General features: G+C 34.7%; 1 protein-coding gene across 1 annotated transcript; it reads left to right on the plus strand.

The window, feature by feature from the left end:
• The first annotated feature begins 495 nt into the window (after positions 1-495).
• Positions 496-12,916, plus strand: LOC106060890 (uncharacterized). Its single transcript, XM_056032330.1, has 5 exons — positions 496-1,070; positions 4,848-5,665; positions 6,916-7,052; positions 7,139-7,373; positions 7,805-12,916. The coding sequence occupies exons 1-5, from the start codon at positions 711-713 to the stop codon at positions 9,702-9,704; spliced, it is 3,450 nt and encodes a 1,149-aa protein (XP_055888305.1). The 5' UTR covers positions 496-710; the 3' UTR covers positions 9,705-12,916.
• Positions 12,917-16,834: the final 3,918 nt, after the last annotated feature.

The following is a 16,834-nucleotide window of genomic DNA, read 5'->3' on the forward strand; positions in this document are numbered from 1 at the left end:
GCTTATATAAGATAATTGAAAATATCAAGATTATTGATAAATGCAAATAGGGCTATTATTTAACACATTTTTATCAAATACGTCACAGCATGAAATAAAAAAATTATTATTATTATAATTGTTTATTTTAAATAGTTTTCAAAATAGCAATTTAAATTTTGCAGATATTTTTTTGAGTTTTGTTTGTCTTGAATATCATTTTGTAAACCCCTAGGCTCCGGCTCCCCCTACCCTGCTTTTATTATTATTTATATGCCTGGGTGGGGAAAAAATAAGGGAGGGTACCTTTAGTAATTAATACTACAAGATTAATTAGATCTAAATAAACAATATTATTTTGTTTTAATTAATGTAGATCTATTGTTTTTAGACTATGATCTAAATCTATTTATGTTAGCACTGAGAATGAGAATGGTATGAAAAGTTGAAACATAGATCTAGGTTGAAATCTAGCTCTACAATTTCATAGATAAGTGATGTACCACCAGCTGACAGGAAATGTAAGAACTCTGGGCAAAAGATATTTATTGCGACTGTCAACAAATATGGCGAATTGGTTTTATCCCTAACAAATTGTTGCTTAGGTTTATATTCTCAACTTACACACATTATTGCCTCTTTGCAGTTTTTGTGTGTATTTTTTTATAACCGACTAATCTAAATTAATAGCTTTCTCTCAAAGATGTGTTTTATCGTGATTCGGCCTCGCCATGGCCTACGAGAACCAGTGTATAACTTTGCAAATTTCCAATTCTGAGAGTCAGCAGAGTGCTTTGAAAAGACTTGATCGTGTTATAAACACAACCAGAAATGTTTTTCAAGTGAATGTTTCATTAGTTAAGACAAGCAACCGAAGTGATATTAACATTTTTAGTGTTTCTGAAAATGGAATAAATGTAGATCTTGCTGATTCTGATTCAAATATCATTGTTTATAAAGATAGATTGCTTGATTTTGAACAAAATGAAGACAGAATTGTGTACACAAATGCTGCTACCCATGATGTTGATTCTTCATTTAGCATACTTATCAAAGCAGATTGTCCACCGGAAAACATTAAAACGGCGAAAGTAGGTAGACTTTAAAATCATATATACATATATATTATAATATTGATGCCCACTTACTTAGTTAGAGTAGATCTATTTTATAGTATTTAATCTCTGTCTAGAGTCTAAGACGAGTAGAGTAGCCCTAACCTAAGATACTCTAATGAAGACTAATGGGTACCTGGACCAGACTTATCTTATCTTATATAATACAGACGTTACTTCAAAAAAGAAGATGATTACGTCCTACGCGTCATGCATTTAGTCATGCATATTAACCAATGACTTAAATTCTGCCAAGTCACTGGTTTTCCTGGCTAGCTCAGGCAACCCATTCCATGCTCTAATAGCACTAGGGAAGAAGGAGTATTTGTACAAATTTGTCCTAGCATATGGGACGAGGAATGTGCCTTTATCTTTGTGTCTTTCAGAGTATTTTATTAAATTTTGTTTTTGTATTTGAAGATTATGGTTCAGTGTTTTATGTATTATTGCTACTTTACTTTTGAGCCTTCTGTCCTGAAGGCTTTCTAAATTTAGTGATTTTACTAAAGGTGTTACTCTAGTCAAATGTGAATATTCGTTTGTTATGAATCGCACTGCTCTATTTTGTGTCTGTTCTAGTTTCTTAATGTTTTCTTAAGTTGAGGGGTCCCAAACAGAGGATGCATATTCTATTATTGGCCTAACCAAGGCTAAATAACATTTTAGTTTTATGTTCTTATTTGATTTATAGAAATTTCTTTTAATAAATCCTAATGCTTTGTTTGATTTTTTTGTAGTTTCATCAATATGTGGATTCCATGACAGTTTTTCATTTATTATAACACCTAGGTATTTTGCGTTTTTAGTCTGTGTTACTGGTTTGCCATGAATAAGATAAGTGGAATTAATTTGTTTTAGTTTTTTTGTTACTCTTAACAACTGACATTTTTCTGGGTGGAAAGACATGCTCCAATTTGATTCCCATTTCTGTAATTCATCTAATTCTCTTTGTAAAATATCTGTGTCTTGTGTTGTTTTTATTGTTCTATATATTATGCAATCGTCTGCAAATAATCTGATTTTTGTTCCTGAAGTAATGCAATTTGGTAAATCATTTATGTAAATTAAAAATAGTAGTGGACCCAAGACTGTTCCTTGAGGTACACCTGAGTTTACTGTTATCGGTGTTGATTTAGAGCCATTTATTATTACAGTTTGTTCTCTCCCTATCAGAAAGTCTTTAATCCACTGATGCAGTGGACCATTAATGCCGAAATATTTTAATTTTTTAAGCAAACTATGGTGGTGAACTTTGTCAAAAGCCTTAGAAAAATCTAGTAAGATAGCATCTATTTGTTCACTATTATCTAAACCTTTTGAAAAATCATCAATTAGTCCTATTAGTTGTGTTTCACATGATCTATATTTCCTAAAGCCATGTTGGTATGGTGTGAGGACATTATGTTTGTCTAAGTGGTTTATGATGTTGCTACATATTATGTGTTCTAGGATTTTACATGTGATGCTGGTAAGTGATACTGGTCTGTAGTTTCCTGGGTCAGATTTTTCTCCTTTTTTAAATAGGGGGGTGACATTAGCTTCTTTCCAGTCCTTTGGTACTCTGCCCTGGTTAAGTGAAGCCTGAAAGAGTATTTTGAACACTGGGGCTAGCTCATTACTTAATTCTTTGAGTAATCTAGCTGGAATACCATCAGGTCCAGAAGCTTTATTTGGTTTGGTGTTGGCTAATAGTTTTTGAATTCCGTTTTCTTGTACTGCTATATCTTCTATGTTGTCTACTTGGTTCAAATTCAGTAATATGTCTTTGTCTCCTGGGGCTGAGAATGCTGATGCAAAGTATTTGTTTAGAATGTTTGCTTTAGTTTCATTATCATTATGTATTATGTTATGTTCATCTTTTAATGGCGCTACGCCTGTTGTTTCCATTTTCTTAGACTTAATGTATGACCATAGGTTTTTGTTGTTGTCTTTAGATATTACATTGTTTATGTATTCACTCTGCAGCTGTCTGCTTACTTTTTGGGTTAAGTGTTTAATTTTTATATACTTTTTGTAAACTCTTTTTCTGCATTAGTTTCTTTAAATTTTCTATATAGGTTTTCCTTCTGTTTACAAAGCTTCTTTAGTCTATTATTAAACCAGCATTTATTTATTTTGTTTGATGTGTATTTAGTTGGTATTTGATTTTCTATAATGCTTTTAAGATGGTTTTTAATGAAATTCCAGAGGTCATCGACTGGTTGGTTAATGTCTTTTTCTAATAAGAATGTTTGTTGAAAGTTTAATGCAGCTTGGTGTAGTTGTGTTAGGTTACATTTATTCCAGAGTAAGATTTTTCTTTTGGGTTTTGAATTGGCTACTGCTTTTATCTGACTGTGTATTTTTATATATAATATGTTGATGTGATTTTCCCTATTCACTCATATTTGTGTCCTATCGTCAACTTACTTTTTTAAAAACAGTATTGCAGATGCAAAATATCTTTGATAAAACAAAAGCCATTGGGGGTAAAACGAAATCACCATTTCAAAGAATACATGTATTACATGCATTTTTTCTGTGAAAACTAACTATTGTGATGTTGATTGTATAATATGTACCCGGTATTGTGTTCAAATCATCAACTAACTGAATGTTTTAGTTTTAAAAAAAACATGTTTGGAAGGTCTTTTTTAACATCCATGGCTTTTAAAGCCACTTAACAAACCCTTTTTCAACTAGCACTCTCTGCTGACTTCACATCTTTTGTCTTTTTGGAGTTCTTTTCAATTTTTTTTATAACAAAGTATTTTTATTAGTGTATAGTGCTTTTGTCTTTAAATTTTTATCATACTGCCCACTGCTAGTTTGGTGTAACCAGTAATAAAATATTATTTATTAATATAATAAGGTTTAGTTTGAAGTCTATAGGCCATTAAAAATTAAGTATTTTTAGTATTCATCTACCTTTGTGATGCTCATCCTACCACTTGCAGATATCAGTCTGGGATGTTGAACGATTCCAACCCCTGTATCCTCAACATGATGCCTCTGTTGAAACATCTAGAAGTGGAAGTAGATAGGCCAATGATGGGTAGCGAACAAAGCCCCTGTCAGAATACCCTTTTTAAGCTTTTTTTTTATTAGCTTACTCGGGGTGGGTATGGAACAAATAGCTCAGCAACCCAGTCAAACGTCCACCATGCCATTTTATGCAGGGGGCTGTCGTCAGTGAAGTAAATTCCCAATGGTTACACATGCCTTTGACCACTTATAGCTGGGGAGGGTGGTGTAGGAACAAGGTGTGGTGTCCCACGTATATGGTACTTACAATCCAACCCAGTAATGGTCACTACCATTGTAAAGACCTCAGATAGGACTTGGGGTGAAGAGCTCCTGTCGATGCCTAGTCACTGGAAAAAAATGCTTTCCAACAACTAATCAGGATAATGACGACTTAGGCCCAGATTCCCTTCTGGACTGGTCTGTGATGTGCTGCTTTGCGAAACCATCCCCTATTTTAATTAGTTAATTTTAAAAAAATATTTTCACAAGTACATTGGTTGTTTTTTTTTCCCTGATTCAATTAATCATAATAGTTGACTTTGTCATAAAATATAAACAGATATTATTGTTACATTTAAAACAAAGACAAATTACAATTACGGCCTAGCCACCTATTTGGACCAAACCCTTTTACAAAAATAAATAATTAATTATATTGTAAGAAAATGTTTAATTGGGTCAGATATGATCTTTTTCACATATATATATATATTATTTTAATTGAATTTGACATTTTTTTATCCTTAGAACTTCTTAAGAAGCCATCTTGAACAGGATACAAGCTACAGCTCAGACACTTTCCACCTGAACACTTGTGAAGAATTTGAAATGGTTTACATTGCATCATGTGACATTCAGAAGTCAACTTTAGTTTTTATGGATTTTTTTCGAGATGAAGAGTCATTCATGGTCTCTTTACAAGGTCCTGAGAAGAGTCTGTGTTCAGCTAGGACCAAAATAGTTATGCTCTTAGACAATTACAGAGAACAGGTATACAAAGAAAACTATACTAATAGTAACATTAGTCAAAGTTCTTTAACCAAAGATGGATACTTATTCAACCACTTTCCTAGCTTAGATACTCAATCATCTGCAACAGATATGTCATCTCCTATACAGCATTTTGAATCTGTGGATGAAAATTTGATTCCAAATTTATCACTTTTGAATGTTGATGTATCTGATGATGAGGTCGCAAGTGCATTGGAAGATATCACAAACAACCCCCTCTACAGCAGGCATTTTGAACAGGCACTAAAACTAGGCTATACAGAGAATCAGATCTCAAAAGCCTTGCACAAACTAGGTCCAAACTGTGGCTGGAATGATTTGCTAGGCGAAGTCATAACCATTGCTGCTGATGATGCTACAAAATTGTCAGATAAAGAAACAGAATCCTCAGAGAGTAAGAATCTCTCCCCTGAGGCTAATATAGATGATATAAACCAAGGTGGCAATCAGGCTGACATGGCCCAGTTTATGTCTGGTCTTATGGAGTCAAGGAATGACAATGAAAGTAACAACCTCAGACATATAATTATTGATGGCAGTAATGTTGCAATGAGGTTAGTCTCATCACTTTTATTGACACTTTACTCTTTTTACATGTTTCCTGTATGTTTCAAACCTAAAGGAATGTATATTACTTCCTACACTAAGAGTCATATTGAAAGTTAGTGCCAATTGGGGTTTTTTTTTTTTTTTAGATTAAAGTTTTTGTTTTTTTTATATTTAATTTACCAACTAGTGTTGCAAGTTACTAATCAACAAAGCTATTAACATTGAAGCCAAAGAGGGACAGTTTGTTAGGTACAGATTAAAATGTCTTGACCAAAAACTTAAAAGTATTTTTTAAGTGTGTAAATTTGTGCTAAAAATGGATGAATAATCTGGTTAAAAGAATGTTTGTAATGAAACACTTTTTGTTACAGGTAACATCTAAAATCTGTTAGTTCCACTTTAAGTTATTCTTAAATGTTTAAAAAGTACAAATAGCTGCCAGCAGAATACATTCATTGTCCTTATTTCCAAATCTGTCTCAAGTAGTGGAAAAGCCCACTTGATGTGAAGCATGCTGAATCATACTATCCAGGAAATGGGTACACATATAGCCTTACTTGATGACTTTGGACTAGGAGATTTGTTAAATTTACATGATCATAGGTCATTCTTTACTTGAAGGTTACATTGTATCCTAGAATATAATAGACTTATATAAGTAGTTTTATAAGTCTTAAGAGTATAAAATCCTTTAGAAATATTTATTTATAGGATAACTTAATCGTATGAAAAGTCGTGTTCTTTTATGAAATATTTTTACTAATATTATATCTGCACAAATAATTAATGGTGTTAAAATTCTGTTATTGAATAAAGCTTAATAGAAGATAAACTTTTTAATTAAGAATCATTAAAAGTTACTATTCCAGTGCACGGCATATAACTTTTTATATAAATAGTTGCTTTCTCTTCCCCCCCCCCCCCTCCTCCCCCATGTACTTCTTAAGTCAATATTATTCAAAAAGTTTTACTCAAGTTAAAAATTCAATGCAGATTTTAAGTCTGCTTCCTATCAATGTTTTTAACTAGAGTTGTGTCAAGGTTTTTGTTGAAACAACATAACTAATGGGGCTGCTGTTGGTCTCTATATGTTGTTGTTTGTTTTTTTTTGTCATCTTTATTTATTGTAACTTCAGAGAGTATTAGAGCCTCTCATATACCCACTCAAGATGATTGTAGTTGCTGCTTGTGTGATGAAAAAAAAATCATTTTGGTTTGTACTGTAAAGTGCATTCATGTTTTGTTATTGTTTCAGCCATGGCAAGCAAGTGTTTTCTTGTAAAGGTATCAAGCTTGCTGTTGATTGGTTTCGTGAACGAGGACACAAAGACATAACTGCTTTTGTACCCCAGTGGCGAAAAGAAACATCTCGTCCCGATGCTCCTATCACAGGTAGCTGGACTAGTTCACAGTTTTACTAGATTAGAAATAAGATTTTCTTTTCAAGATTCTTTTTCTAGTAGTTTTGTATTTTCCAGATCAAGATATACTTCTGGAATTGGAATGTGAGAAGATTCTTGTGTTTACACCATCTCGCAGGGTTAAAGGACGCAGAGTTGTTTGTTATGATGATCGTTACATTCTCAACCTGGCAAAAGAAACTGAAGGAATAATTGTTTCTAATGATATGTATAGAGACTTGGTCAATGAGAGTGAAGAATTCCGTAGACTGGTGGACCAGAGACTACTGATGTATTCCTTTGTTAATGATAGGTACATAGAGCTACACTCTTTGTTTTTTGTTTTTTTTTTTTGTTTTTTTTTGCTTACTATAAACTACAGTTATAATGAATAATTTACCAACACAAGTAATTAAGGATTCAATATGATGTGAGATAACTGTCTTTTTATTTAAATGATAAAATTACATTCTTTGTAGTGTATAGACTTAAAAAATTACTTTAACACTATGACTCACCCACAATGGCACCTTCTTCTTTTATCATCTCTGCTAGTTTCTTTAAATTTAACCCAGTGAAACTCCTTCTTTTTACTTGTATTTATTTGTAAATGTACCAAAACATATCCAAGTTAAAATAAAAATTAAAAAAAGAAATTGAAGTATCTGTCTATTAGTTGAACATTTGAAATAATGTTGCTGTCAATTTAAACTTATTTTTATGTTTTCTTTCTTTGTCATTTAGATTTATGCCCCCAGAAGATCCTTTAGGAAGATTCGGTCCATCCTTGGAGAATTTCCTTCGCAAAACACCCATTGCAAGGTCAAAAGATAGCTGTCCTTATGGCAAGAAGTGCACTTATGGCAACCGATGTCGTTTCTTTCATCCAGAAAGAGGCTCTGCACCGCTCAAGTCCATCAGTGATACTTTGAAAGAGCAGGCTGAAATCAAACTGCAGGAGAGAACTTTAAAACAGAATGAGAAATTAGAAAAGGTGAGACAACCCAAACAGAAACTATCTAGGACTAAATCTTTGTTTCCTACAGAGTCTCCAGAGGTTGAAGATTTCTCTGGTAAGCAGGAGAAACCAAAGCTTGTTCACTCCAAGTCTCTTGTATTGCCAGTCAAAACAGCTGATTATTTGAATGAGCCCAGGAAAATGCTGGAGAAAGCAGAGCAAACAGCAGCACGAGAAACAGCCGGTGATAGAACTGGTAGGCTGATGGCTAGTTCTGCTCAGTTCCAGGAGGATATCATCAAACCAGACAATCTCATAGTAAAAAGTTCTCGCACATCACCTGTACTTCAAAGAGAGAATATACAACAGCCACTCAACTTCTCACCTTCGAGGTCAGTAAGGTCTCCTTCACACCTGACTGTCCCCAAAAGTGAGCAGCCTGAAAGATATTTAAGTGGACACCTTCTTCTGGCTAAGAAGTTATCCAATGAAGGTAATGAGTCCAACTTTTTTTCAGATCACATTTCTAGTCCATCTTCCACACGCACTTCAAGTCCTGTGTTAGCTGTCTTGAAACCTGAACAAAAGCATATGCTGGACAGAACTTTCTCCCTTACTCACCAATTACACAGGCCTGATGAAAATATCCCAAACTTAAGCATATTTGAGTCATTGTCTCCACATAAATATCAGAATGTATCTGGACACTGGGAAGATAAATCACAGAGTGGTCCATTGTATGGTCAATATTTTTGTGATAGTGGCCAGTACAGTGCTTCAGATTCAATGTCTAATCCGATTCAGCCTCCTGCTGCATTTGGAGGAAAAATGTACCAAGCCCATGAACATCTTGGCTTACGGAGATCTTTCAGCTCTTCCCAACACCCCAATAGACGAGCTTCTGCAGCGGATGATCATTTACTTCTAAAGCAGCAACAGAGTATGCCACTTGATCCATTTCCATCCACACCTCTAGGGATATGCAGACAAAATAGCACATCAGATCCACAGATTCACAATAATTTGGCTGATGGATATTTCTTTAATGGGAGGCAACAACCTGACAGTCAACCTCCACTTCCAACTTACCCACCACCTCTAGTTCAGTCATTCAATAACGCCCACCAGTACTCTCTGCAACACATGCAGCAACCGTACCAGACATTTGATAATCAGCAGACCAGGAAAGCATCTTTAAGTTACATGCAGGAGCCATATTTTGCTCCTGTCTCACCGATGATAGGCTATATGCATAACATGCCAGCTCAGTACAGCCCACGCCACAACTCTCAACATGCCAGGGCCCCCCACAACTACCATAATCAAAATGTTAATTTCCATCACAGCTACTCTCCCAGTGGTTTCATGCCAGCACTACATCCTCTGAGCAACAATTTAAACACTTCACCCCACCACGCTGCCAACACCATGGCCATGACTTCACCCCACCACACTACCAACACCATGGCCATGACTTCACCCCACCACGCTGCCAACACCATGGCCATTCTGCCAGAAGATGAGCCCATTTTGCCTGATGATCCTCGCTACGCTATCTACTACCATTTAAGTAGCGTGTTTGGGGAACCTGTGGTACGTAAAGTCATGAACAGAAATCCGCATGTCTTAGAGCCCGAGGATGTTTGTAGTTTGATCTTTAAGTACAAACAGGAGAGGCTTTCTTGAAATGGAAATTTTGTCATGAAAGGCTGTACCTCAATGCCTAGTTCTTTGTGCACTTAGTTTATCTACTTAGTGGAGATTGAATATCTTATTAAGTCTTGGTTTTGTACTTGTACAAAATGTTTTATCAACAGTGTAACATAGTACTGAAACATTTCTGGAGTTTGTCAGATCACATATTGAAGTGTCATAACTGGGTGACCTGAGTTATTCTGAGGTCATGATACTCATTTAGTATTAAATGAATGTAATATGGTCATACAATCTAATGAATAAATGGTTGCATTTTTTCTTCAGCACTTTCTTGAAGTGATTCAGTTTTAACACTGTTTCATTTCTTGCATTAGATCTAACAACTTTCTGTTAGTATGATCATCCCCACATATCATGTCATATGGAAATCAGATGTAACAACTTTCTGTAAGTATGATCATCCCCACATATCATGTCATATGGAAATCAGATGTAACAACGTTCTGTTAGTATGATCATCCCCACGTATCATGTCATATGGAGTGGTTCAGTTCAACATTTCTTTTTAAATGGATGTCATCTGTTACATAATAATTGTTTTTTTAAATGCTGCGATCACATTCACTTCTCACGGACTTATTTTGAATGAAAACAATTTTTATAACAAAATCAATATTTGTTTTTTTATATTCATGTCAATTGATTGATGGTGTACCATTAGATTTGAGTTGTCTTACCTTGTGTTATATGTTATGTATTGTGTTGAGGAAGATCATATATTGCCTTGGTTCACTTAATCTTTGTAAATATTGAACCTTTCAACTCTTGAATTCTAGAAGTCTTTTTTTTTTTTTCTATTCTTCAACCAAAAGGTCCCCAACCTAACAATTTAAACTCTGCACACTTCTTTCAGCCATGCTTCAAAAAACAAAATGTTTCATTCTCCATCAGTTCTACATGTACATGCTAGATCCAGCCTTTATCTAGAGACATCCCCAATACACAGTCAATGTCAGTTTTAGAGGAACATAAATCTTGGAAATCTACTACCCCCCCCCCCCCCCAACACAATACAACACATTTAATAAGGCTCACAATCATTGGTACAATTCTTTGACTTATTGTTAAGGATTCTAGGAGCCCTTAACACTTCTGCTTTATTAGGCTTGACCCACTAACACCTTTGTTTTGTTTTGTTTTCATATGTTATTTGATCATACCTGAACATCTCTTGGCCTAGGTAAAAACACTAAGTTATAAAATATTTCAAAATAAAATGCTCAAGCAATTCACTTATTTATGACCTCTCTAAATAAATTTAATTTCTAATTGCTGTGTTACTCTTTCCCTCTATCTTTTCATTGCTGTTTCCACAGTGAGTGATGAAAATGTCAACTATGCATATCAATAGCAAGTGTATTCCATATCCAATGTTTCAAACTCCAGTATCTAATTGCAACAACACATTTTTTGTTGAGTCATAATGAGCAGTTAGCAGTTGTTATTTTTTACAGCTGCTCTACCAATCATCTCTTGCTTGAGTATACATGTTCATTTCTTCTATTTGATACTACAAAATAAATGGCTATTTAATAAACCATATTAGGTTATACTACCTTATATATGTTTATCTTAGTTTTTGAATTTAAGAGAAAAAACTTTGTAAAGTGTTAAAGTATACACACAGTGCTTCTACTGCATGATGTGTTTTTGTATTTGTTTGAGTTATTTATTTTCTGTTTTTATCTCTTGAATATGTTATCTTAATAAAATACAAATCTTGTTCTAATTTTGTAAAATTATAATTCAAATCATACTTTTTACAATTAGACTAAATAAGTGGCATGCACAATTGTACATCCTGTGTCCTATTTTGTCATGTATTGCCTTGCTTTTCAAGGTGTGCTTAATTTATTGACATTGTTACATTTTTGTTTTTTTCTTAAGCCCGGTTTTGTCTGCAGACAACTGATAAGCAAAGGCTAACCTGTGTTGTTGTTTTTTTTTTTTTGTTTTTTTTACTGACACTCTTATTTTGTATTTTTTTTAAATGTCAGTTCCAATAAACATTTAGTCTATCTCATCACACCAAACTTTGTAGGATTATAGTCTGTTTTATCATAAATTGGTGTGTATCTCTCCACCATGATTGAGGTTGCTTAACTAATTATTTGTTTGATTGATGAGGTTTGTCTGCTTTGACATTTTGTTCATTTATGATCTATGTATTTGTGTCCATTGTTATTTTGACCTAATGTTCCATAGAACCAGAGATGTTCCAAGCTCTACTCAAACTGTTTTGAAACAAACAAATGTATCAATTTTACTCCTTTGTAAGGAGTAGAAGTCTATGTGTACCTCATTATGAGGCTTTTAAGAATTGTTGGTGTTCACTGTTGTAATGTTTAGACAACATTGAAGTATAGCTTTTGTTTTGTAATTATCTACTCACACTTATTTGACATGTAATCACTGCTTTGTAAACTTAAGATCAGTGTTTTATGTACACTCAGCTAGTGGGTCATCAGGGTATCAAATGGGGGGGGGGGATGAAAGAGTACTTTACGCCCCCCCCCCACCTCATTTATTTAGGAGCTACTTTTTTGTTCATCTTCTACAATACCGATACATAACTAGTTTTGAAATGAATTCAAGCAAAGATAATGCAAGTCGGACTGGCAACTGACTATAGTGAACAGTGAACACATATGTTATTCTTGTCTAGTCAGCAATGGTATGACAAGTAACATACAGTTTTTGCCTAATCAACTATTGCAAAACTTTCTTTTAAAAAAAAAATTTTTTTTTTCTTTTTTTCGCCCTTTTGGTGACAAGCATTACTGGTATGACCTGATACCTTCCCAACTGAATAGTCAACAAAGAAACCACTTTTGGCATTTGTTTCACCTGCTTTTAATTCATCATATACGAAATATGTTATATATATATATTTATACTCATTACATAGACTTTGTAGTGGTTTTGTAGCCTGAAATATAGATCGATATATTTATACATGAATAAAAATATGTTTCACATGGATATAATTGTTATATGCATTAACTTTCTCATATACACATATTTAAAAAAAATATTTTTTTTTACAAACAAAAAGGGTGGCTGTCCCTCTTTTGACACTTGCATGTCCCTAACATCCAACTCTAAATATCCTTGTTGTTGTTTTCAGGTTTTGGTTGTTTATACATTCTGCTCTGCTTATTAAATGATTGATGTCAATCTGAGACTGTGATAGTGTTGTGTTCATGTGATTACATTGTGCACAGAACTGTGTGCTACGCAACTCCTGTCAGTCAGTGCCAAGCAGATAGGTGTAAGACTTGAGCTTGGAGTAATCACTAATCATTACTAATAGACAAAGATCATACTACTAGCACTAGAATGGAAGAGAGTGAGACTTGAATATTATATTTAAAAAAAGTAGAAAGTCTTATACAGGACTAGAATTGTGCGTCCTAAACCGTTTGTATACATATCCAGGGGACGTGGGCTTCAATCCCAACATGACGGGTGCTCTGTTTGCTGAGCTCCTGAAAGGAATTCTCTCAGATAGTCCCTCCTACCCCAGCCCTACTTCCCACGTGTCCACAAAAGAGATTGGACCATAATCTGAGAGTAGCCTACAAGCATCAAAGATGCCATTTGCAAAAACAATAAAAAAAAAAGAAACCATGAATGTATGAGAATAGAATGTGTAAGTGGAGAGTCAAAGCTTATCACTACATCGACATGAATACACTAGTTACTTTCTTTTGAACGGGCAACATTTTACATCAAGCCGACAGAGGAACATTTTTATTTTCACAACCCTTTAACTAGTTCTTTTTTACCAGACTAGCTGTTTAGAAGCAAACTACTGTCACTGTATTATCTACAACACAAGTACAATAAGATGATCGATATAGAGGAAACCTTTAGACAAGTCTTGGCAGAACTCTTCATTTGCAAGTAACACTCCATGAGTTTACAATTATATCTAGGAGTGTTCTATTCTAAAACAAATTTAACAAAAAATATATTTTATTTGGTTCACTAAAGTTCTTAAGAGCCATCAAGATGTCACATTACATAGTAGTATATATATATATATGTTCGGTTTATATCGCAGATTAGGAGGTTGTGTTGCCAGAAGGCCTACAATAGTGATCACATTAATGGCCTCGAGATCGGATCCTAAAAAGGAAGGATTTTTATTTTGGGACGTAGAAAAAATATGTAGGTCACAGCTGGGTCTGAATTACCACGTGAAATATGTAGGTCACAGCTGGGTCTGAATTACCACGTGAAATATGTAGGTCACAGCTGGGTCTGAATTACCACGTGAAATATGTAGGTCACAGCTGGGTCTGAATGACCACGTGAAATACTGCACGTTTCTTTAATTTCCGGTTTTGAACATAATTGTACTATTTATAGTAATAATACAATTGTGCATATGTGCATTGAATGACAAAACTATGTAGGCTATACATTTGCTATATATTCAATCCTTACTTCTTTGTAGCTCCTTTAAGAACTAGAAAAGTCATTGATTATATCTTCTATGATGTGGATCATTCAGATGAGCATGGTTTAATCCACGAAGCTGAGGCATTATAAAATTAACAACACGTTAATTAATGTGTCGGCAAAGACGTGTAATAAATCTTTCATTTGCGTAAGTGCAATTTTCGGTCTCGTAAGTACTTAGAAACTTTATCTATTCATGACACAAACCTCAGAACTAAGCGTTATCATTGGATTGGCAAGCAAGAATGACATTTGTTGAAAGCCAGAGCACTAACAGAAATAACTGTGTGTCCCTAAACAGAAACATATTTACATACTAATGTTGCTTTTTTTTAACACTAAAGCCTGCATAACAACATTTAATGAATTTCTCGAATAGTGAATAGTCTATATCTCTTCAAAGTCTTCAGTTCAAAGTACATTTCGTTAGTCATCTTTGTTTGTATGAGAACACTCCGTTGAGGAAGTAGATCTACTGCTGATCTTCAAGATCTTGGGTAGGTAAAAATACACTTAATGTCAGCATCCCTGCAGCTTGTTGACATTCAGTTTTACCTTTCGATTGTCCCTGTCGATGGCCAGCATCAGCAAAGTCTGTTTTCACGCCGTTATTCTGTGGCCTTATTTTGTGTGATTTCGTGGGAAAACGGAGTCTAAATTGTGTCCCTTTACTGTTGTCGTTGTTAATCAGAGAGGTCCGATCTGTCAGACGCTCGCTAGCTTGACTATTTAATTCATCGGACGATAAAGTGGGAACTGGAATAGACGTTGAAACTTGTTTAGTTAATGGTGACTTCTGCGTAGCTGCACTATGAACTTCAATGTTCCTAGATCTGTTTGGATGCCCTGGGAAATGTTTGTTGTTTGGATGCCCTGAAAACTGTTTGTTGTTTTCTCTCTGCACAAACATATCCCGGCTGCTGTTTAGTTTGTTCTCATGCAGATGTTTCACTTTTCCTGTCAGCTGGAGGGATGACGTATGTCTCAGAGTAGACAAGACATTCACGTTGTTGTCCACCATGTCCTCATAGCCTGGACTTATGTTTCCAAGACTTGTTCGTCTTCTGTGCTCTGCTCTAGACTTGTTTCTTCTTTCCAGGAAATTATTTTGTCTTTGCATAATGCCAAGTCGAATGAAATTACCAAGAACTTGCGCCGATTCAATACCATTGCTTGAATATTTTTTTGTGATAACGCTTTTTCCAACTGGAGAAAATATTCTAAAGGGTAATCCGTCAGCCGACAATTCGATATCGGCCATCTCTGAATCTGTGTCTCTCCGTGGACTTGACATTACTGCAACATCTAAATGCACTTGTAATGAATGGATGTCAAAGTCAAAGCCTTAAGTAAGTAAATCCAAAGTGAAGACATAGCTTGTATTGGTAGATCTAACTGAATAAATCGTTACAGGAACACAGGAAACTGTGTTTAACCATAAATAAAATGCCTGCGTCAGGTCTAACGTAAAGATAAGATAGCCTACAATGGTATCGATTACAATATTGTATTGAATAAAAAGTTATTTAATGCATACGATCAAACCTGTCAACAAATGTCACTATGATATCTATCAATAGCGCCCTCTGTACATAATAATAAATGCCACCTGGTGAGAGCGTGTTGTATAATCTATAAACTCCTCCTGTGACAGAACATTTGACAGAACTCCTTTCATTTGCAAATACACACCAGCCCATTAACTTTCACCTCAATAAGACACGATTTCCTTAATGTCAGTTATGAAATATTGGAACTCTATATAATGTAATAGATAAGGAAACGTTATCGACTGTCTCAAAGCATAAACAAAACAAAACAAAAACTGGCCTCGGAATACTTTGTCAATATATCTGACAATCTTCAAACAACTAGAAAGCATAGGGCCTACATAGATCTACAAATGTTGTCAATTCTTCCACAATGTTATATCCAGACGACAGCTTGTCAAACAAGGGTTTTGTCTCTTAGGTTTCGTTCAGTGCTTTGACTAGCAAATATTTTTTTTTTATATTTTATTGTGAAACAAATCAATTACAAAAGATAATTGAACAAATCTTTTTATAGGCTATATAGTCAAACAAGGGCAAAGCGTTTAATTGAACAATATTACCGTGTGACAGTTAATTTCAGGCCTACATATAGAGTACAAGAGTTTCCTTTTCACACCTTTTGATTTATAGGGCAGATGATGTAAAGGTCATCTGTTTCTGTGGCCCATGGTTAACGAGGGTGCCATGTGGCCAGTAGGCCTACAACGTCCAACCACCTTTACTTTCCCCCGACTACTGTCAGGTATTTATTACAGCTGGGTGAACTCAGAGGCGCCCAAAGGCCTACATATGTGCTATTATTATTATTGTAAATGTAAAAAATATAATAGCTTAGTCTATTTTTTGAAGGTCAAATTAAAATCTTATAATAAAAGAATTTAAGGGTCCTGGATTGCAGATGGCGTGCACACCGGAAGCAGAAAGAAGGGTGAAAATGCTGCATCATCCAGTGATTACAGTTGCCCATCCTGTGACCGCAGTTGTATACCAAGGATTTTCTTCTTCAGTCCCATGATCTTATAAATTACAGACGTTCATACAAAAAACGAAGATAAATACGGCTTATCCACGTGATAATCT

Source organism: Biomphalaria glabrata, chromosome 6 (genome assembly GCF_947242115.1).
Source record: "Biomphalaria glabrata chromosome 6, xgBioGlab47.1, whole genome shotgun sequence".
In the NCBI taxonomy this organism is placed as follows: domain Eukaryota; kingdom Metazoa; phylum Mollusca; class Gastropoda; family Planorbidae; genus Biomphalaria; species Biomphalaria glabrata.